The sequence below is a fragment of the Anarhichas minor genome, unplaced genomic scaffold (genome assembly GCF_050575085.1).
Source record: "Anarhichas minor isolate MPS153535 unplaced genomic scaffold, ASM5057508v1 ptg000017l, whole genome shotgun sequence".
Classification (NCBI taxonomy): Eukaryota; Metazoa; Chordata; class Actinopteri; order Perciformes; family Anarhichadidae; genus Anarhichas; species Anarhichas minor.
The window spans coordinates 15,582,376-15,604,200 of record NW_027466463.1 but is presented as its reverse complement, the minus strand read 5'-3'; the positions used below and the strand labels follow the sequence as shown (position 1 = coordinate 15,604,200).

The 21,825-nt window shown below is 42.1% G+C and overlaps 5 protein-coding genes across 8 annotated transcripts; 1 reads left to right on the top strand and 4 right to left on the bottom strand.

The window, feature by feature from the left end:
- Positions 1–432: 432 nt before the first annotated feature.
- bub3 (BUB3 mitotic checkpoint protein) lies at positions 433–5,886 on the bottom strand. 2 transcript variants are annotated; one of them, XM_076093920.1, is made up of 8 exons: positions 5,734–5,886; positions 4,721–4,915; positions 4,553–4,622; positions 4,264–4,415; positions 3,636–3,794; positions 3,270–3,447; positions 2,827–3,043; positions 433–781 (listed from the first exon to the last, which is right to left on the bottom strand). In XM_076093920.1, the coding sequence occupies exons 2-8, from the start codon at positions 4,913–4,915 to the stop codon at positions 772–774; spliced, it is 981 nt and encodes a 326-aa protein (XP_075950035.1). In that variant the 5' UTR covers positions 5,734–5,886; the 3' UTR covers positions 433–771. The 2 variants fall into 2 exon arrangements, with proteins under 2 accessions (XP_075950035.1, XP_075950036.1); XM_076093921.1 differs by lacking the exon at positions 433–781 and having other exon boundaries at positions 1,720–3,043.
- A 925-nt stretch (positions 5,887–6,811) lies between these two features.
- On the bottom strand, positions 6,812–11,402 carry hmx3b (H6 family homeobox 3b). The gene is made up of 2 exons (XM_076093919.1): positions 8,519–11,402; positions 6,812–8,230 (listed from the first exon to the last, which is right to left on the bottom strand). The coding sequence occupies exons 1-2, from the start codon at positions 8,796–8,798 to the stop codon at positions 7,638–7,640; spliced, it is 873 nt and encodes a 290-aa protein (XP_075950034.1). The 5' UTR covers positions 8,799–11,402; the 3' UTR covers positions 6,812–7,637.
- A 145-nt stretch (positions 11,403–11,547) lies between these two features.
- On the bottom strand, positions 11,548–15,919 carry acadsb (acyl-CoA dehydrogenase short/branched chain). The gene is made up of 11 exons (XM_076093917.1): positions 15,794–15,919; positions 15,354–15,510; positions 15,155–15,255; positions 14,847–15,053; positions 14,470–14,640; positions 14,108–14,233; positions 13,936–14,028; positions 13,730–13,819; positions 13,485–13,622; positions 12,797–12,896; positions 11,548–12,297 (listed from the first exon to the last, which is right to left on the bottom strand). Exons 1-11 carry the CDS (start codon positions 15,824–15,826, stop codon positions 12,221–12,223), a joined length of 1,293 nt encoding a protein of 430 aa, XP_075950032.1. The 5' UTR covers positions 15,827–15,919; the 3' UTR covers positions 11,548–12,220.
- A 367-nt stretch (positions 15,920–16,286) lies between these two features.
- LOC142951970 (zinc finger protein Pegasus-like) lies at positions 16,287–19,254 on the top strand. 3 transcript variants are annotated; one of them, XM_076093915.1, is made up of 4 exons: positions 16,287–16,406; positions 16,623–16,772; positions 16,863–17,051; positions 17,423–19,254. In XM_076093915.1, exons 2-4 carry the CDS (start codon positions 16,637–16,639, stop codon positions 18,352–18,354), a joined length of 1,257 nt encoding a protein of 418 aa, XP_075950030.1. In that variant the 5' UTR covers positions 16,287–16,406; positions 16,623–16,636; the 3' UTR covers positions 18,355–19,254. The 3 variants fall into 3 exon arrangements, with proteins under 3 accessions (XP_075950030.1, XP_075950028.1, XP_075950027.1); XM_076093913.1 differs by having other exon boundaries at positions 16,290–16,406; positions 16,546–16,772; XM_076093912.1 differs by having other exon boundaries at positions 16,290–16,772.
- On the bottom strand, positions 19,215–21,687 carry pstk (phosphoseryl-tRNA kinase). Its single transcript, XM_076093916.1, has 6 exons — positions 21,357–21,687; positions 20,549–20,804; positions 20,056–20,257; positions 19,867–19,942; positions 19,691–19,784; positions 19,215–19,609 (listed from the first exon to the last, which is right to left on the bottom strand). The coding sequence occupies exons 1-6, from the start codon at positions 21,576–21,578 to the stop codon at positions 19,392–19,394; spliced, it is 1,068 nt and encodes a 355-aa protein (XP_075950031.1). The 5' UTR covers positions 21,579–21,687; the 3' UTR covers positions 19,215–19,391.
- Positions 21,688–21,825: the final 138 nt, after the last annotated feature.

Genomic DNA, 21,825 nt, shown 5'->3' with positions numbered 1-21,825 from the left:
TAACAACTTACGACACAGCAGCAGATAAACTCAGCGATATGGATTAAAAAGGTATAAGTTCACTGAGGAAAAACTCCGCTATCACCCTTTATCTCCTATAATAACACAATTTGTACAATGTTTTATGCATGACACTCTCTGTATAACATTTCTCATTAAATGAGATTAAAAACAATCCCTCAGTCTGCCAGATGCAACCGGGCCATTCAGTTTAGTCGTTTGCTCCCAATTTTCCCCAATAATAAAAGCCGGATCTGGTTTAGGCCGCGGACCTCCGATGTCTATCAATACAGGTCACTGTCTGGGGGCAAGTGGAGCCCTCGGCAAGACAAGTGGATCATCGCTTTCCCTCAACACATCATCAAGAGAGCAGCCTCTTCAGCCCGGACACATTCCTGGCATTTCTTTCACAGGTAGTTCATGTGACAAAACTTTAAAGATAAAAAAACGTTTTATTATACTGTCAAACTGTTACAAGACTGATCCAAGGACAGCTTCAGTGTAGAGTAAACACAACTTTTAGAGGACTCCAAAATGACAAAAAGGAGTATGTAAAAATGTTTTAGTCAAGAGAAACCATAGTTGGTTGTCAGAAAAAAAACATGACAATGAAATATTTAACAAGAGCCACAAATGAGAAGAAATGGTTTCACAATAAAAAACTGCTTTTGGAATGGCATGATGGCAAACAATGTGGTAATGGTTCTCTGGACGCCAGCACCCAAATGTGATAAAGGCTTCATACGCAGAGGGAACCAGTCCACGGTGGACTTAGGTTGACCTGTAAACCAAAAAAAAAAACAGGAGAAAATGGATTCAAATCAACTCAGGAGCAGTCACTGACTGACCCAACGCACAATGAGACATGTCATTGAATATTGTTGCATAGTGTCCGAGGTTCACACACACACAAAAAGATCTGCTGAAAATACATGTTTTATAACTTTATTAATCCAAATTCGTTATTGTGAGACATAAAATACAAAAAAAATTCATACTTCGTCTTCACAAAACATTCTTGAAAAGTCAACAATCACAATTCCTTCTGAGCTAAAAAAACATTTAATCAAACGATGCGTTACAGCAGTGGTTCTCAAACTGTGGGGCGCGCCCCTCTAGTGGGGCGCAGCGGTATTGCAGGTGGGGCGCAGGGGGAAATGCAGAATTTTTTTATTTCAAGAACTTTATTCATACCTGCAAACTTGTCGCTTTTCGGCAAAATTCGCCGTTTTGAATCAAAATATATCATCCACGTGGATCGTGTAGATCCGTAGAGGTTTTTTTTTTGGGGGGGGGGGGGGGGGGGGGGGTCAACTGGCCAGCCAGTGTTTCTCAGATTGGAGTGAGACGAGGAGAAAAGGTGATGTCGTGATCTTCACAATAAAACATCTTTGATGTGACGTGTCGAGTCTTGGCCAATCAGCGTTAAGATGTCTACACCGTCTTTTCCTCCGTTACAGTTTAAGTTACGTTATGTTCCGTTACCGTTCACACTTGACTTGCTGGGTTAAGTTAACGTCCACTGCATGCGGAACTTCGTGGACTGTTAACGTTCGTCATTATCACGATTTAGGAGGAAAAAAAATGTAACGTGGTGAAACATGAAGCCCCCCCCGTGTTCCGGTTCAGTTCACGCGGTCACTCATTAACGTTAAACCCGAACAACGGCGGATCTGCTGGCAGGTTGTTTGTTTTAACTCAAAGTAGAATGAAAGGTCAAAGAGCTCCAGGAAGAGGAGGCTGTCTGTAGCGCAGCTTGATGCAGGGCTGAGCTGTGAGTGGAGCTGGGCCTGGATAAAGGTGGAGGTCTAAACAGACGCGAGTACAGCTTCCCGCTGTCACAGTGTTTTAAATACATTGATAAGGCAGGGTATGCTAAATGCAGCCTCTGCTCCAAGGAGATAAAGTACAGCAACAAGGGCTCACATGCCCTCTCATCACACTGCCAGACACTGTTCACTGTAATGACCACAGCCAGTGGACTAACAGTCCCACGTGCTGTTAAATCACAGCTATTATTTTACTTTTAGAATGCTACATTTTAAAGCTCATATTTAAAATAAAATGCTCCTGGTACGTGTGACACATATCTGCACTCATTTTGTTTTTCACAGGTTGCACTTTATTGTTATTATCTTGAAAAGATATTCAGCGCAAAACAGGTGAATTGCAGCCACAATACGCTATTTTTTGCCAAATATTAGTTATTTTTTGCACAGATTGAACTTTATTTGCATTGTTCTAACAAAGTGATTGCACATTGTGTTTGTATTTGTCTGATGGAGCAATCTGGTTTACTTGAAAGTGATTGCAATTTTCTTTATTCTATTATTTGAAAAAGCACAGATGGAGGAGTCACATAATGTTATTTCAATAAAAGTTCAACATGGACCATTTTGTTACAATGTTGTTGGGGCATGAACATTTTTCTTCCTCCAAAGTGGGGCGTGACAGAAGAAGTTTGAGAACCACTGCGTTACAGTTTGAGTCCAAGATGTGTAACCATACACTGCATACAAACATTTTTAAAAGGAATAATCATTAGAGTTGCTGGACAAACATTGATTTTGTTTCACAAAAAAGGTATATATTACAGGGCTATTGTAGAGAATTGCATTACACGGTCACCGAGTGTATATTCACGACAGCACAGACACACAAACTGGTGGGAGGATTTTCAAGTTCGCATCTGTCTATCTTTCAACTGTCGGATATTGGAAAGTGGGCGTACAGAGATAGAGATCAGCACATGCTGCAGCTGGACGTGCTGCATACATGATTCAGTGAGTGGCAAACCGTCATACACAAGGGGTGAGGAAGACTCACTTGGGTTTCGTCTCAGCGTCTGTGACTTGGCGGATGAAGATGGCGTCCTCTGGGTGGTTGATGTCACCCTTCTCGTTCATGTAGGAGGAGGCGATCGCGAGCATGGTGCCGTCGTTGTTGAAGGCCAGCGAGGCGATGCTGGTCGGGTACCTGTGGAACTGACACAGGCGCTTCTTGTTGAAGGGGTCCCAGATGTTCACGAAGCCGTCCGAGCCACCTGGAAGAAGGAGAGGCGCTCACGGTCAACCTCAAAAGATTTAGGCTGCGTTACTGCTGAGATATGGATCTGTAAGAACAGTGGGCTCCTCGTGCAACCGTGGCCGTGCAAGGCTAAAGGTCACATCAGAATCTATGAGACTTATAAGAACAAATTACAGAAACAAACTAAACGCAATAGGAAACTCATTAATGTATTTTGTCATGTAATAACTAGCCAGTCGTACCTGTTGCAAAGGTGTTATGAATACTGTGAAATGAGATGGCATTGACGGGGTAAACTTGCTCGATTCCTTCCTCCTTCAGCCTGTGGCATTTGAAGGCATACTTCTTCTTCTGAAACTCCTGGCTTGGGTCCAGGTACTCCACGGCTACACGTCCCTCGATTGAACTCAAGACGTAGCCCTGGAGCCAAGACAGAAAATATGAAGTTACCATCCGAGGTCTATTCATTAACAAAAGGAATCTGCATCGGTGACAGAATGCTCTTTGGATTAAATGATCCGACAGGTTTGATCTGTCGTCTGTATCTGTATAGTAGAATGGTGCACACGTTTAATTGATAAAAAGGTAGATTCTAAGTCAGAGCATACCTGTTTGTTGGGGAAGGCTCTAATGCAGCGGGTCTGATACTTGAGACTGGACTCTCTTCTTTGCTGGACGTAGCCCATGTTTCTCAAATCCCACACCAGTACTCGTCTTCCAGCCGTGCCAACAATCAGCCTGTCTCCCGCCACAGAGAGGGTGTACACCTTTCACAAAGACAAGAGAGACAAGATGAGAAGGAACACTAGAAATGCCGAAAGTCTTCATTCACGCTAGCAAATTAAAAGCCATCTTCCACAATGTGGTACACAATCATTTGACAGTAAACAAACACAATTACAAGGTCTTCATTCTCTTACACATCCAGGCCAAAATCCAATCTAATCAAAAACAGTGCATCTTTAAGGGCTACCGCTTTGTGCACCAATGAAAGATGCTCCTGAAAAATACATTTGAATTGTCGTTTTTTATGTTATGTCCGTCCCAAACGTCGTTACTTTGAAAAATACATGAAATTAACAAGGCAGGGAGCATTAAAATGCCATTACGACTATAACTAAAAAAAAACATGCACAGAGAAACTGGTAGGCTGTTTAGATGTACCAGCAAGAAAGTCACTCTTAAAATCTTGCATACATTGTTTTACTATACGATACTATTATACTGTGTCTGTACCTTTTCAGGCTGAGTAAAGGTGCCAGCATTGCAGGGCGTCCTTGGGTCCCACAGCCGAACTGATCTGTCCCAGCTGCCCGTTACCATAACATTAACCTCAGGGCAGTATTCCACACAACGAATGGGGGCGTCATGTGCTCCAACTATTGTATCTGTTGAAGGATAATATCGGAGAGCAGCATAAATGAACACATACAGCAAATACATGGCATACTTATGAAGATCTGTGAACGGTTTAGGCGATAGGGCCTGAGACCTTTTATTGGTGCTCAACAGGTTTGTGGCATACCTTGGTCTGTGTTCAAATCATGCGTTTTTAATTGTGCGTCCAAGCCTCCACTCCAAGAATGTGTTGGGTCCTGCAAGTTAAAGAGGAGCGTTATCCGTGTGTACCTCGACACTGAGGGTTTGACATGACAATAAGGAACCTAAACAAATCAAATAATCCGTGACCTACATAAAAAGCACAGTCAAGAACTGGAGCCGAGTGCTGGTACTTCATGCGCATGGTGTTGGCTCCGACATCAAAGAGGCGGACAGTGCAGTCCCAGGAGGAAACCAGCAGGAACTGGGCAGCGTTGGGGCTGAACTTGACTGCAGAGATGCTGTCCTCTGGTCCCTGGTTTAGCTTGTACTCGTTTGAGCCTGTCATCTGCAAAGAGGAAACATATCACAAAGTCTGAGACTGAATTATGCTAAATTGGGACTTTAATGAGACCTAAAAAAAAAATTACTGTAATGTAACCTAATAGATGCATAAATGACTCATTTAAATTAGAAAAAGGCAATATACAGGGTTGGACACAAGATACACCCTTATTGTGCCATCAAATTCAACAACGCCACAAACAGGGGCTTCAAGTTTAATCATCACCTCTCTGTGGATGCAATACAAACTTATTTACATATTATGCTTCAGAATACTAATAATTGTTACACATACACCACACTGAACTCCCCGAGTTGTTTTATTTGATCCACAACAAGAAGAGTTTTGTTAAACTAAACCACTGCGGCTGCCACTGTCCTACGTTAGTTATACAGTTCAGGATCTTTGAGTGCTAAATGTATGTGTACATCCAATTACTTTCACATTCACAATGTAAAATTAATCCATAACATAAAGGTTTGCGATCATAAACAGTTAGCTTTGAGTTAGCTTGTTGTTAGCCTAGCTCAATGAGTGGTTGTGGATTTAGCTACGTTAGCTAGCCCCTTCGAGTAGCTTACTTAGCTTGCTAACATAACATAGCTAGCTCAATAAGATGGGTTTCTGTTGCGAGAGCTGGTGGAACAGCAACTTCTCAATCGCATTTGTTCTTCTTTAACACGACTTGTTCAGCTACATCCAGCAATTACACGGAGCCGGGAGCCCCGTTCTGTTGCACACTGGTGTTTGCTAACAGTAGCTTATAACTGTGAAGATAACGTCGCTACAAGCCCTGATGTTAGCCGTTTCACTTTACTTACCGTTTCAGTTTGGTGTCCTTCACACGCGACTGGTTATTTTCTTTAACGAGCCTAATTATTAGGCCTTGATATCCAATAAAATATACAACGTGGAAATGAATGCTACAACGCAATGTGGCAGCATGAAGCTAGCTCCTGGACAAGCGACGCCGTAGCTCCAGCGGATGCTGATTGGTTAAGACAAACGTTCAAATTCCCGCCTCCGATACGATTGGTTGATACGGATATGTCCGTTGTCTCAGTGTAGATCACATGACACAGGACTTCTCTCTCTTTCTCTCTCTCTCTCTCTCTCTCTCTCTCTCTCGCATGACATTTTCTGAGTATGAGTAGAAGGCCTAATTGTGTCTTTCATTTAAGATAGATACAATGCAAAAATCATTAAAAGAAGAAGAAGCTATAATGCACCAGGATACAAATACAAGCCAGCATATACTATGTGTCCATTGTAGCCTACAATTACAAACTATGACAATCTTATAATAGAATTATAAAATTGTACTTATCAGGTCTATATATCAGCAAGTGTACACAGGTTTATGGCTTATAAGCTATTGTATGCTATACTGTATCTGTAGGCTAGCCTTCCTTATATTCTTTTCTTTTTTTTGCATTTTGAGGAGAACTTTGCCCAAATAGGTCCAGTGTACAGTCTCTTATAGGCCAGACTCAAACAAAAAAAGAAAAATATCTCAGCCTTCTAAACATCATAAACATTTGTGAAAATTTAACGACTGACTCCTGGACTATGTAATCCCCTTTGCCTCTTAATTGTGCCTATCTTGATTTGTGTGAGACAGCCTATCTGCACAAATATTGTTTTTTAAGAAAATTGGGCAGAAAAACGCATAACCCTATAGCAAGAGATCTGTTTATGTGTAGTCAAAATAGCCTATCGGCCTAAACATTGAGAAAAGCAATGGTTTCTCAAAAGATGTTTAAAATAAGGCATTGTGCAAAAATGTTCAAATCAGATTAAAAATGATAGCCTTCATTTATTAGGCTATGTTAAATGTTAGTATTTTATTTAGGAGAGACTGATCATCTCTGCAGACACTCAATGTGCCTTATTGCCACGTTTAAAAAAAAATCGGACAGAAATCGGATCACTCCATCCTCACAAATATTTGAAACCAAGATCTTCAGCACACGACTTAATTGAATATTCCTTTTCATGTATCACAATTATATTAAGGATATAAATACATTTATTTTGGGAACGGAATTTTTACTGAGTGTAAGACCATATAATAGACATCATTTTAATAACAATATCAGAGAAAAAACACACAAAAACAGAGGCTATTTTTGGCTCTTTGCATGGCTTTTAAATTACCAGCAAAACACTACGTCATAAAAACAAATGCCTGTACCTGCAGTTTTTCGGGGATTTTCTTAAGGATCACATGATTGTCTGCACTGTTACAAAGAAAAATATGTTTTTTTTTATAGGTGACAAAGGCTGGTATCTAATGTGAAGCCAACATTATTGCACAATATTGGAAAATATAAAAATAATATATTCCACATGTTTTCCTACAAACACTGACGCAAATCTCTGTAAAATACAGTCAACCCATGTTCAAAACAAGTATTTTTTTTTCAAATTGAATTGAATACATTAAATTATGTTCACCCACGTTTGAGCCTTTAACAGTTTCACCAATTATAATAATAATAATAACAACAACTATAATAACCAATTATAACTGCAATATGGATTTGCTCAAGGACGCTCCAGCAGGATAAATGATGATTACATAGGCTATAATAATAATAATAATAATAATAATTACATGACCTAACATTGTGTCCGTTGAATCTACAAAATATACAAAATTTTATTTTTTTCCAATGAAGGTCACTCTCATTTAAAAACATATGTACAGATGACACAGTCAGTGTTAAACAGGCCTCAGCAGTGCCGGGTGGGAATAGTACATGTGGTGGGGAAAAGCCAGGAGTGACTGGCTGCCCGGTGAGTTTACAGCGGGGCCCCCGGCCGTTTCTGTGGCTCCGTTCTCGTGGTAAAGTATGGGGACCCGCACAATCCTCTGTGCCGCAGCATGGCTTAGGTTGGCCGCCTCCAGCTCCGCGGCCAGCTGCCTTTTCCACTTATTCCTCCGATTTTGAAACCAGATTTTCACCTGCGTCTCCGTCAGGTGCAGGGATGCGGCCAGGCCTGCCCTCTCCGAGCTGCTCAGGTAGCGCTTTATGTCGAAGGTGGACTCCAGCTGGAAGACCTGACTTCTGGAAAACACCGTGCGCGTCTTCTTCTTCCGACAGGGCTTCCTATCGGAGTCCAGCTCGTCCGTTTTCCTCCTCCAGTCGTCCTCCTGGTCTACTTCTTTCTTCGGTTCTTCCGAGTCACTGTCATCCAGCGCGATATCATCGTCGGCGCTTTCCTCTTTGCCATCATGGTCACTTTTTTGGAGATCCGGGGAGCGCCTGTCCGGTACCGGCGATGCTGCCCTCAGGCTGGCCTTCTCAGACCCTGCTGAGAATAAAAAATATTGTGTTCACATTTGACCCACTAAGACAATAAACCTGTGATCTTCAAAGGCAAAACATTTTGATTCATAAACATCCAGTTTATGTTTTTGTTGAAATATTGCTATTTATTTACATGATTCCTGATAATTCTTGTATAGGTTTATTTCAAATCCCAAATTATGATATCCCTTCATGATATGACATCTTTGCTATACAATATATAAATTCAGATTTCTCCAAACCAAAACACCACATCTCCTACATTAGCAGCGTCAACGTTAATTATATTTACCTCCAGTCCTCAGATGCGTCCCGAGCGTGTAAGGGTACCACCAGGTGGACGCTCTCTCCAAATACTGCGCTGATAGTCCAATTCTCTGTGTGGGCAACTCAAATCGAGGGAAAGACAAGTCACCGAGCCGAGAGAAGAAGCTGCCTTCAAACACTCCTCTGGACGAGCCGAGGAAGCTTTTCGGCTTTGTGGGTTTGTCTTCAATGTTCAGCAGGTTCTTTATGGAGAACGGCGAGTCTTTTGCAGTTTGGCGAGTCTCTTGCGCATCAGAGTCTGCCATCACCGTTTACTGTCCGATGTGGATCACCATCAAAACTTATCTAGGGCGAACAAAAAAAAACACTCGAAAAAGATGATCGTTTTTGTTAAAACTAAGCCAGAGAGAGAGAGAAAGAGAGTTGAGAGAAACAGCTCCTGAGGATGAACAGAGTGAGAGCTCAGAGATCACTGCGTCAAACTTGCGCTGGATTGCAATGATGAAATAAAAAAAATGCCATCCGAGTTAAAACGCGCTCGGTCCCTGCTATTGGGCAGGTACAATAGCAAATGGGATTTGAGATGAAACCGCGAGGGGTTGTGACGAGAATAGACTCCAGAGAAATAGGCCGGGCAAGCGTTTTTGGCTTCGGGCTTCAACAGTGCGTACCCACTTATCATCCAATTAGATTAAAGAGGAGAATGTCTCAAGGTTTTTTGGGGCGTGCACGAGCCGCAATCATCTGTCAGTAAATTGAATAAACAGACGAAGTATTATCACACCTCTACGAGGAGCTGTAAACAGCTTGGCCTTGGCACAAATATTACGCAAATTACGCACATTTTACGCACTATTGTAAACCACCGAAAACATAAAAAAATAATTTAAAAAAAGGAGATTTTGACTTTACATTTTTTTATTATTATAGCACCCTAAAGACAGATTCTTTAGTTTGACTTTGGCGTGTTGAAGCTGTTGTTGAACTGTGTGACCTGCAGAGGATCAACCTCAGTCATCTGTTATTTCAAATATCCTCTGTTTCACCTGTCTGCAACAGGAAAGCATTATGCACCTGCACTTCTCCTGTACCAGAGCCCATTGACTTCAATGTAATTGTATTAGTCAGGAAGTGCTACAGGCAGGCATCAAATTGAATGCTTAGCACAGTGATAAAGGCTTTTCAAATCAGCTTTTTACAAAAGCCCACAGGGGCAGCAGGTGATGTAATGCATGAGGATGACACAAGTCTTTTTTATGTCAAATAGTACAATAATGCTGCTGCTTGGATGCAGCGACTTATATGAGACATTCATTAAAAAAGATTGTGTTTACATTTGTAAGTCGTCAAAAATGATATTCTCTTAAGATTGAGGAAACTATGAGACTTCACAAGGGAGAGGTATGACGAATCATGGATTTTTGAATCAAACAACTGGCTCGAATGTTTTAATGTATATGTTGCTTAGAAAATCAATCCTAAAGCAAACACACAAAAATGTATGCCTGTAACATTTGGCTCAAACTTATCAGTAAATATGTCCATAAAATGAAATACAAAAATACAAAAAACACACCATGGAATGCATTTAAGATTCATCAATAACACCAAACTCCAAGCGGACGCAGAGAACTAATCAAACCAAATGAATTTGCTCAACCTAGAAACATCCAGCCTGTCCTTTTAGCTCACGGAGTGCTCTCCAGCTCTAAAGGACAACACTGTGTTTTGTGAAAAGCTACTTGAATCCCTGCATAATTAGAGGTCTCATAGCCGTGTTAAAGATGGGGGCGGAGAAGGAGGCTATAGTTGAGCTGCCTTTGCCAATGCAAAGTGAAAAGCAGATAGCTGTGTTTCCATCAGATTATGCTCATTAACCAGGGGTTTGCACAATAGACGGAGCAAGTCAGAGTGGATCAGAGGGGGAAACAAAGTAAGCTTAACCAATGATGCAAACGCAGGCCTGTGTTTTTAATTTTGTCGTCTTAGTGATTTTGGAAATGTCTGGACAAATCATGCATGGTGCTGATCTTGTTAATAACATTGTGTTGTTTGAACCTGTCATGTTTATATCCAATTACACCACCCATAAAAGACAGACTCTACTCATGTCGGATTATTAGTTCTATCAGTGACGCCCCACGCCTAAATGATACTTTATATTTTGTCTTATAAAATAATATAATATATTGTGTTTGATCTGGTGTCAACAGGTAACAATAAATATCAGTAAATACAATCGTACGGGGACAATACCAAATAGAATTAGGTTACACATCTAGATTTTTTGTAATTGGAATGATTTGACAAAAGGAAAATGGGACATTTTTAGCTACTGTTGGGACACTTTATCTTTGTCAAATATGATCTCTACATATTTGCCTCTTGTTTTTAATAGAGCAGTCTACTTTGTCTCTGCTCTCCTCTTTGTATATGTAAGAGGAATAGTTTTCGGGGCCCCAAAGAGAAAGAGAGCTTTGTTATTTCCCTGTTAAAATAAAGTTTAATCAATGTAATGACAAATGTTATCCATCAACTTCATGGGGATCTGACCATCTACATATTTGACATCAATTGTGACAATCTCCATTGAGACAGGTATGTTTTCATCCCTTTTAATAAATATCATTAAGTACCGTCAGTGATTAATGTCTTTTTGCTAAACTGATACCTTGCAGGAGTCATTATTACAAGGAGCCATAATGGCTATTACTAGTATGTATACTTGGAGACAGGCCGTCTGTGTTGTGTAAAACAATATACCTCATTTTACACAGCACATGTAGGCCGTGTATTTGTAATCAATCTCACCTGAAAAATGATTAGTAAGTCGATTATACAAGGCAGGCTCTCTTCATCTGAAGCGCCAGCATAATTAAACTGATATAAAATGTCATTAGAGGTGACAGGCTGTTAAACGACTTGGGAACAGACTATTCTCTCAGTGAGAAGCTGCCTCAACTCAAAGTGCTGCCGTCACTTTGGAGAATGCTGCCATCTAGTGGCAGTGCTCCGTATGAATCGACCTCAGTCACACCAAAGAAAGACGGTCAATTGCACTACATCATACTTCATATTTATTGATATTGCCAAAGTTATTAATAGATTTCTCTATACAGAATATTTATTTATATGATGTGAAACAATTTCCACATTTTCTCCAACAAGGAACTGTACAGTAGTAAGTGAGTGAAGTGTTAGAATTCACCTATTTGAGAGGCAGCAAAGACAACACACTTTTAAGTGATTGAGCTCAGTCATAGCCGACCCTCTGAAGGCACTGAAACATTCAAAGAAAATACCAATCAATATCTTTCAAAATTCTAATATAAAAAACAAAAAACGTATGGATCAGTTATGTTGTGCTGTCATGATTCATCACCATATCTCAATAAGCAGAAGAAGAATGAACAAGAGGGAAGCGGTGCAGCTCTACATACATTCAGTTACTCCGAGACTTTTGGAAAGGTCTGAAAGAAAGCAATAGAAATCATTGTACCAGAGCAACTTTAAACCTAAAGCTAGAGAAATTTAACCACAACATGAGTAACATCAGTTGTGTGAACTACTTAACAAGAGGTGGGATTGGTAATAAACATCTATAACTGCAACAAAACTCTAAAACATGAATGCAGATCTACAGCAATGCACTCCACAAAGTCATTTGAGGGGAAGAATACGGAGTGTAACACAGGTTTGCCATCCATCAGGCTCCAGTCAGGTGGTTTCAGTGATCATACTCTTTATCAATGAACTTGGCCATCGTCGATAGCTGAATATTTGTTGTGCCCTCATAAATGGTGCCTGCACATGGGAGACAAACCAAAGCATTAGAAGCAACTCCTGCAGTACAAAACAAGGTCAACTTTGTCAAATTCCCCCGCACAGTACAGGAACCTGCGGAGGAGACAAGGTGGGGGCTTATTATGCAGCTCAGTATGCCGGCGCTCCAGCTGGAGGACTGGGGAGCCGAAACGGCGGCGATGACAGGAAAAGGGACATTTTGCCCTGGCAGCTTCCCTGGATGCGTGTTAGTATAATGGCACCCTGAGGGGTCCAGCCGGGGGGAATTCCTGCGGAGTCCGATTACAGCCGCCACTATCAGCCCTTCTCTCCGCCCCACTCTGGTCCAATCACTAACAGCTACACCTGACCTTCCTGCAGCCCTCATGAGTTGTGTCCCTTTCCACATTGTAGCTTCAGTCACGGCAACCTAAACAAGCTCCTAATGTCAGCAACAGCTTAACAAAGCCCATATGTGTCTTGTGGTGCGTATTTCATGTACTGTATATGTCACGCTCACCAATTTTACAGTCTCTGTAGTATTTCTCTATGGGGTAGTCTTTGCTGAAGCCGACCCCTCCCATCCATTCGATGCATTTAGATGTGGTTAGAGTTGCAACCTGAGGAAGATAAAACATAACAGACTCTTATCCCGTCACATAGACACTACACGTTACATTAACACCTTCACATCCGTCTATGAGCGTTACTGTAACGCACACGTTTGGGAATATATCTCTGTACATTGCATATGCTTTTTATACTTTGTACTGTGAACATTTGAAAAAAAATGTAAAATCTGCACAGCTCTCCCATTTGTAATTGAGATTTACTGTAAGTATTATTTTTAAATATTATTTCTTCATTTGTATATTTCCTCTATTCTATATTATACGTTTTGTGATTTTTGCAATACTATAATTCCTTTCATGTGAAATCCTACTGAGCAATAAATCTGATTCTGATATTATAATGACTTTAATACAACCAGGAAGATGTTTCACCGACATTGACAATATATATATATATATATTTTTTACAGGAGTTCCCTAGCCATGATAGCAGCACATAGAAAAGAAGGTAATCAAGATTCAACAACACATATCTGTTAAGAGAAATAATGTAAACATGTTGAAGTACCAGGATAAACGGACAAAAACCCAGATAACCCTGATGATGAAGTGCAGTCAGTGAAGCAGGAAGCTCACCTCTGCAGCGAAGTATTTCGCCATGCAGGCCTCCTTGATGAAAGGTCTCCCAGCTTGCTTCAGACGAGCAGCGTTGTACGTCAGCAGCCGACCAGCTTCGATCTGCGTCGCTACGTGCGCTATTTGGTGCTGCATGCCCTGGAACGCAAACAGTAACACAACGACATAAGAACCCCATGAATACACGCGGGTCCCCAGAATAATGTGAATAACCACTAACATGTGAGTCTATTGTGGAGCTTAACCTGGAAGTCAAAGATGCGTTGTCCAAACTGCACTCTCTGTCTGGTGTAAGGAATAGCGTGGTCAAAGCAACCCTGGGCCAGCCCAATCATCTGAAACACACAGAGGCAAAGTTAGCACATGCAACATTTCCCTTTCACACTTTGTAATCTTGAACAGAGTGAGTTTAGCTTGTTTTAAGTAGATCATTTAAATAAAGATTGCTCACCTGAGCGGCAATTCCAATCCTGCCCTCGTTCAACATTCCGATAGCATACTTGTACCCCTGACCGATCTGGCCCAAAATGTTCTTCTCTGGTACCTAAAATTTAAAAAAAAAAAAGCAGGAAGTTGGTAAAAGTCACAGTTGCACACTGGTCCGGTGCAGAGCGAGGTGTTACCTTGACATTGTCAAAGTTGAGCGGGCAGGTGGAGGACGAGCGCAGGCCGAGCTTGTTCTCCTTCTTGCAAATCTCGAGCCCCTCCGTGTCCCGGTCCACTATGAAGCAGGTGATGCCTCTGTATCCCTGTCAATTGATAGCGGGTTTATCTTTACATTACAGAGGCACATTTTTCACATCTTCTTGAGGGAGACTTGGTAACTTTCTTCCAAGATTTAGCAACTTTTGGAGGTAGTGACGGTAGCTACTTTCACAGGAAACAAGGGACAATCAGATGTTACTTTTCTATTGCAAACCATCTTTGAGATGTGAGATGAAGAGATTCGGTATTTTTTACATAGGAGAGATGAGCAGTTACTCACAGAAGAGGGGTCGACATTTGCCATCACTAGGAAAACACCTGCATGCTCTGCATTACTGATCCACATCTTGGATCCATTGATGACGTAATAGTCCTTGTGTTTTTCAGCACGCGTCTTCAGAGAGAAGGCATCGCTCCCCGACTCTGCTTCAGAGAGGCAGAAGCTTCCAATCTGTGTGCAGGAGAGCATTACAGTAAATACAGTGCAGAATATACACAGCCTGTCAAGAGATTACTACAGTAATATGTGGCTGGTCTTCTAACAAATCTTCCTGTCATAGATGTCTTCATCTTTAGGTTACCGTTTGGTATCTGTGCCACAGCGACAATGTACTGTTTCATGCCGTACGCTGAGAGACAGTACGTTAAATGGCTCACCATGTCAGTTGACAGTCGGCTGAGGTACTGCTCTTTCTGAGCGGTTGTACCTAGATTGGCAAACAGTGTGTTGATCAGTGTGTTCTGGATGTCACAGAGCACAGCCACAGAGGGGTCCACCTTCGCCAGCTCCTCAATGACCAGAATGGAGGAGAAGAAGGAGGAGCCGGTGCCGTTGTACTCTGGGTCAATCTCAATGCCCATGAGCTGTAAAGAGAAACAAAGAAAATCACTGCATGGAAAAAAGACGGACACTGACTTCAGTGAACTGACATATTTGTTAATTCGCAATGAAATGGTTTACATACACCCTGTTCAAAAAGAGATTTGATCACTTCCTCGTCCATGGCAGAGTTTTCGTCCATCTTGGACACAAACGGAGCAATGCGCTCTTGTGCATATTTCTTAACTGTCAAAGAACAAGACATATGTTTAGTGTTGTGGGAATATCTGTCTCCAGCTGCCAGCAGCAGCAGAATCTATGATACCACCATATGTCCAACTCACCCGCTTCCTTCATCATGCTCTCCTCCTCTGAATATGTTTGAAGTGGAGGAAAGGAGACCATACCAGCTGCTTGGTCTGAGGACACATCTGGGGCAGGATTGGTGGACCTGCTCCTCCATCCAGCCTGGCACCATGGTCGAGAGATCTGTCTGCACGACTAAAAACAAGACAGGCAACAGTGGAAATATCTATCTGCGTATTGGGCTAAATGCACACGTTGAATAACGGTACACGGTATTTACCAGCACTGCAAGTTCGTTTGTGCCCTTAATGCTAGCATTAGCTGTGTGTTAGCTTGTAACGTCAACAAAAGCCAGCTGGGGTTATGTTAACGTTGCGTAATTCAAGGATAAAGGATTCCTGCAGTGGACAAAATATATTAAATGCAGCAATGAAAGCTGACAATTGTTAATAACTGTTACAATGGTATTCAGTCTCACCTTTGAGAAAATCCTGACCAATGGTGCAGCCATTATTAGTTACAAAATGTTTATATGCGTGCATACGTCATGGGGCATGCGTGGACGAACGGAGGTTTTATGCTGCCTTCAAGTGCCCCTTGTGCGAATCAGACACTTGAAACTTAAGCGTAAATTATAAAACGAATGAGCAATCACAATTTAAATCAAGCTGTCAGTCGTGAAGCTCTCCTATGGATGCTCTATAAGTAGGTTCAAACAAAAGGAAACTAAAGGCGCTTTCATGCAGAATGTTTATTTTGAAGATGTAACTCTTTATATTTAATTATATTATTATTGCATGCTTGGGACGGACTATGGGTTTCTTGGCAACCCGGTCAACACAGAAAAATGTACCACTAATTTCAGAAGCGTTCTTGAGACTCGTTCGTATGTACCAAATGTATGAACATGCTTATTTTTGACGACAGTCAGCGAACGCAACAGTTGCGTTTGGAGGAGTACGGAACACAGACGACTCAGCAAAAACCGGAAGCGGTCACTTGGTAACGGTCCTAGCCAGATAATTAATCCACTAGCGGCCAGTTTTCACACTTGTCTCTGCTTAGCGATAATGTTACTTGCACATTGAAAGGTAAGCTATGAACTGCGTTGAGGGTGGTGCTAGATAATCGGTGTTAATATATTAAAATTGCTTTAAGGTGTCGAGCTAGCGAGACCACGTTAGCATTGTTGTTAGCAGCTATGAGCTAACCGTCAACATTATTTCACAGGCGTCTAACGTCACGTTAGCTAACGTACTGTAGGTTGCAAGTCCGACTGTCAACTCATCTCCTCTGGATGTTATCAGGCTCAATAAGGAGTATGGAAGAGATAAAGACCGAGCCTGTGGATTTTGTGAAGGAATTCCAAGAATACCTGACCCAGCAGACCCAGCATGTCAACATGATCTCGGGCTCTGTTTGCGGAGAAACAGAGCCAGGAGAGCCGTTTCAAGCCGGTGGGAACGGAGTACAGTACATTTACAGCAATATATCTTTTGATAACGTAAGAGTCATTCGATTAAGTCATTGTGCTGTTTGGTTTAAAGTTGCCCCCAGGAGTGAGCAGAATGGTCTGGACCCTCCGTCTTTGGAGGTGAGCCTGCCCATGGAGGATGGTCCAGATGTACAGATGGACGGCCTGGAGAGGACCTGCGATGGGAAGTACAAGTGCAGCTACTGCAGCTATGCCAACAAGGGCATGGCTCGTTTAATAGAGCACATCCGCATCCACACAGGTCAGTGTCCACACCGCATCCATTCCTAAACACTGTATACAGGTCATTCGAACACAGTGCTGAGGGACCAGCAGCTCTCAGGGATCTCAGTCAAATGGACTGGAAATGTCCCTAATCAACTACTGTTGTTATTGTACCATATATCAAATTTATGTCATTTATTTCCCCCACAAATTTAGGATTATATATTGGAAGAATATCTTGTACTTGCTATGACTTTTTCTGTCTTTATCATCATGTCTATTTTGTGTAATCTCTTGTGCTGCACACATACTACATTGTACTTACCGCTTCATAGCTGTTTACTCTTTCACGGTAAAGTATGCTTGGTAATATGGATATTATATCTACAATTATTTCCTGTCACCCAGGAGAAAAGCCTCATCGCTGCCAGCTGTGCCCGTTTGCTTCAGCGTACGAGCGCCACTTGGAGTCCCACATGCGCTCCCACACAGGAGAGAAACCGTACAAGTGTGACCTCTGCGCCTTCCGCTGTAGTGACCGCAGCAACCTGTCGCACCACCGCCGCCGCCGCCACAAGCTCCTGCCCACAAGGGCCGTCCGCTCTCCTTTCTCCAACAAAAGAATGTTGAGCTCGCTGCAGAAGAGGACCGGCGCATTGGGCTTCAGCAGGCGAATGCTCATCAACTACAACCCTCCCTCCATGGGGATGCCAAAGTCGAATTATATAAATGACATGTCTTACAAGGTCCACCATCATACGCATGGCAGTGATCATAAGAACCATCCCAAGGTAGACGAGAATGACGATCATAAAAGAGACGACAATGATTTGACTTTTATTAACCCACTGGACCAGCTGTCTACACTCGCTGGCCAGTTAGCCGACCTTCATCCTGAGTCTCAGACCCCTGCATCCCCAGACAGGGAGTCCCTAAAAGATGAGAAGCCCATTCTCATACAACAGGTCTCTAGTGAACACCTCGCCATGTGTTCAAATGGCATGCAGACTTTACCGCCTAAATATGAATCCCCCACCTCAGGCCACGGGAGCTGCAGTCCCGCTCCCGGCTTCGGCTTTGAGAACAGCTTGAACACTGTTACTGAGAGTGTCTGCAACAGCCAGCCGGGCACACCGGCCCCTGCGCTGACCCCAGCGGACCAACAGCTCCTAAATAAGTGCCAACACTGTGATATTCACTTCCTGGATAACATCCTCTACACCATTCACATGGGCTGCCATGGCTACGAACATCCATTCCAGTGCAACATCTGTGGTCACATGTGTAAAGACAAATACAACTTTTCATGCCATTTTGCCCGCGGACAACATATAAAGTGATTCCAAGCAACACAGATGCATACGGTGTCTTTGCTCCTTGTATTCAGCATATTGCTTGTACAGCATTTAAACATGGTGACCCTGATTTACATTTTTATATTCTGAACAGTTTACTATTTTCTTTTAATTTGCTAAATACTATGTTGTTCTCTTACTGCTGTTCTATACGGCTTTGAGCTTTTCATATTGGCTCTGGATTGATTCATACAAACGGTGGACAAAACAACAGAAACACCTTGAATCCTCCCTTCTATACCAACGCAGCTTCTTGTGTTTGACATATAATCCTGAGACATTATCGTATCCATGAGACATTTCAATAAAACACCAACAGTATTTAACACCTAACATTATTCAGCTTGAGGCTGTTTAACTGTAATGTTGTCCATCATCTGTATATGGCCCGTTAGTTAAATTGTCTGGACACACTTCGCTGTGAGACGTTCAAAGACTGGCCGCTTAATTGGCTAATTTTCTGTTCAAACGTTTGTGCAGCCAGACCTATTATAATCCTGCTCGCTGTTCTGATATTTATTTATACCTCTCACTCCATGAAACAATTTTGTATTTATAAACTTGAAGTAGTTTTGTGGTACCAATTTTTAGTACAAATTCTGATTTCACTGTACACACTTCTGTGTATAGTAAGAGATGTAGAGTCACTGTAAAGATCTCTGACTCTTAAGATGTCATTTAAAATGTTAATTCATTTGGTAGGTTGTTTGTATGCGATTCATATTTTTATGGACAGAAAGTGATTATTTGAGATCAATGTGTTCTTATCTATTAAGTATAGCATTTGTATACCGACAGCTTATTGGCAGAGACCTTGTAGATGACCACGAATGTATCGCAGTATCTTGAGTTTGAAATAAAAAAGTTTTTAATAACAAGATAAAATAGTAGTGTGCATACATTTTCTTTCTTTGTGACAATGACCGGCAAAAGTATATTTTATTTACATTTAAATACAGATTGTCACGCGTTTTCTCGTGACGTTTGATGCAATCAAATCTGCCTTCAAGAAGATAATTAAGTCATCTATTTTCATTTGTGATTCTCAACAGGATTTCCTCTTTCTCACGGTCAAAAACGTCCACCGCTCTTTTCACCACACGCTCTACATCAATGTCCTCGTCTTGAGCGAAAGACGCTTCTTGAAACAGCCGTCTCCGCAGGTCGTGAAGAAATGTTGCTTTGGATTCGTTCAGCTGAGCGGCCAAAGACCTCATGTGCTCGGGAAGCGCTTGATTCTCTAAAGTTGAGGTGAAAAAATGATTATAAAGCTGGGCTTCAAATGACAAACTGCATAAAACGTCAAATGCTCACAACTGACCTCTGGCAGTCTTCATGGCTTCAGAGATGTGGCGTCTACAGGCCTGGTCTGTCTGGTGAACCACACTAGTTGCACATTTCAGGCGGTCCGCCTCCTGCACGGTATGAGAGAAAAGCACATCTTGCATAACTGAAGTCCTTCTATTAAAACATGTGAGGGGAGCTACATTGGCACACCTTTTGTTCAGTGTCGTCTTCAGCCGGGCTCAGTGGGTGGCTAAGTGAAGAAGAGATCAACTCCATCACCCTCTGGCTGAGGGCAAGCCAGACAGGAAGAGAAAGAGACAGAGGCAACACATGAATACTTAATTTATGCGCGTGAGATTCAGTAATACGTGTTAATAACTGCTTATTCTGCCGTCTTACACGTCACATTGGGACAAGTCGTCTGTGGTGTTGAGTGAAATGCTGTTCGTCTCCCATGAGTTCTTCTGTGGATTTGGAGACTCCAGACGCTTCACCATCTCCGATATCACCTCAGTGGGAATGGGTTCAGACCTGGTCCGGTTTCTGCTGATGCAGGACTCCAAATCACACTGCAGATACACCTGGCAGAAACCCAGTGAATCTAAAAAGGTAACAGACACATTCATTCAACCGAAGGGACATTTAAATGGCATACGATTGGTTTTGCTTGTGTTATCCCAAAGTTGTGACACTGATTTCTAATTGTCAAGGCAGACAGTATCAGTTGTTTTCAGTCGACTAAAACAAACTTGCTTGGGATCCAAAATTCATCACAGTAGAGCAGAGATATAAAATACATTTGTACTTAATGGGCTAAAACATGCAACACTGCCATTATGGTCTGTTATGAACATTCAAGTCAGTGGCTTATGCTGAAAAGGACGGTGCTTACACTTTCTTGCAAGTTGGTACACTTCATATCTCATGCTTGGATAGTAGAAGTTGTCATCCAGTAGGAAGAGAAGTGGTGGCTGGTCCGCCTGTGAGCGGTCCAAAGCTCCAGGCTGCAGTAGAGCTTGAATACATCGTTCCCATGCAGCCCTGTTGATCCGACGGCTGTCCGGCAGCTCGGCCAAAACTTGAGGTTTCTCCAAGAACTGCTCAACGCAGCGCAAAACTGCTTGTCTATGCAACTTCCATTCAGTGTGCTAGAAATAGAAACACATTTAACCGATCTACCTTTTTTTATGTATTCTGGAAAACTGAAATTGAATTGACAGTGTTATTGCAAAGACATATTGTGGACACATCACCGAAACCCAAATCAGGACAATGACTCTGGTTCCTTATAGTGAATACATTTGTACTTATTATGGCTTGTTTTGTCTGACCAACAGTCCAAAACCGCAAAATATTCTGTTGAATACCATAACTACCAAGCAAACCGGCAAATAGTCACATGTGAGAAGCTGCAACCAATGAATTTTCCTTAAAAAAATAACTTAATGAACTTATTCCTCTTCTCTCTCTCACAACTTTAAACTTTGCTGCAATGTCTGCAAATATATTATTCTCACAATACACTTATTTTACCCTCCATAGTACAGCTGCAATGTTATTAACACCATATTATAGCTTATAATTAAAGATTAGGCTACTGACAGGAAAAGTCCACTTAAAATAATCTAAATTGTGCAATTCTACTAGTTTGGTCTGGGATTGCTTCTAGGTTGGGACCGATTTAGCTAAATTTTCTTTACCGTTTCTTCCCGTTTGACACAGTCCGTCTCCACCACTCTGGTCTGAAAAGCATGCTCCAGGATCAGGTCATCATACGGCACCACACTAGCTCTCCATCCGCGCTGTGCAGCGGTGCTGAGGACCTCGCGGGCCAGCGTGGACTTCCCAGCAGCAGGTAGACCGCAGAGGACACACAGACAGGCCGGAGCCCGGCCGACACCTCCGGCTTCCTCTGCTGCCATGTGCTACCAGAGAGCCGCTTCAAAACTCATATTTGTTTGACACATTGTAGCAATGGGTGGTTATTGGTGGTTGCAGTTGACAGCTAACTTCCGTATCATGCTGCGTCAGAATGTAGGAATAACACGTGACGTCCGGCCACAAGCCTTTCAAAATAAAAAGGGGCAAAAGCTTGAGATAGGTAGTCAGACACAATATATTTTTAAATGTAGTAACACAAAGACTGCTTTGTTTAAGACCATGGTTCCC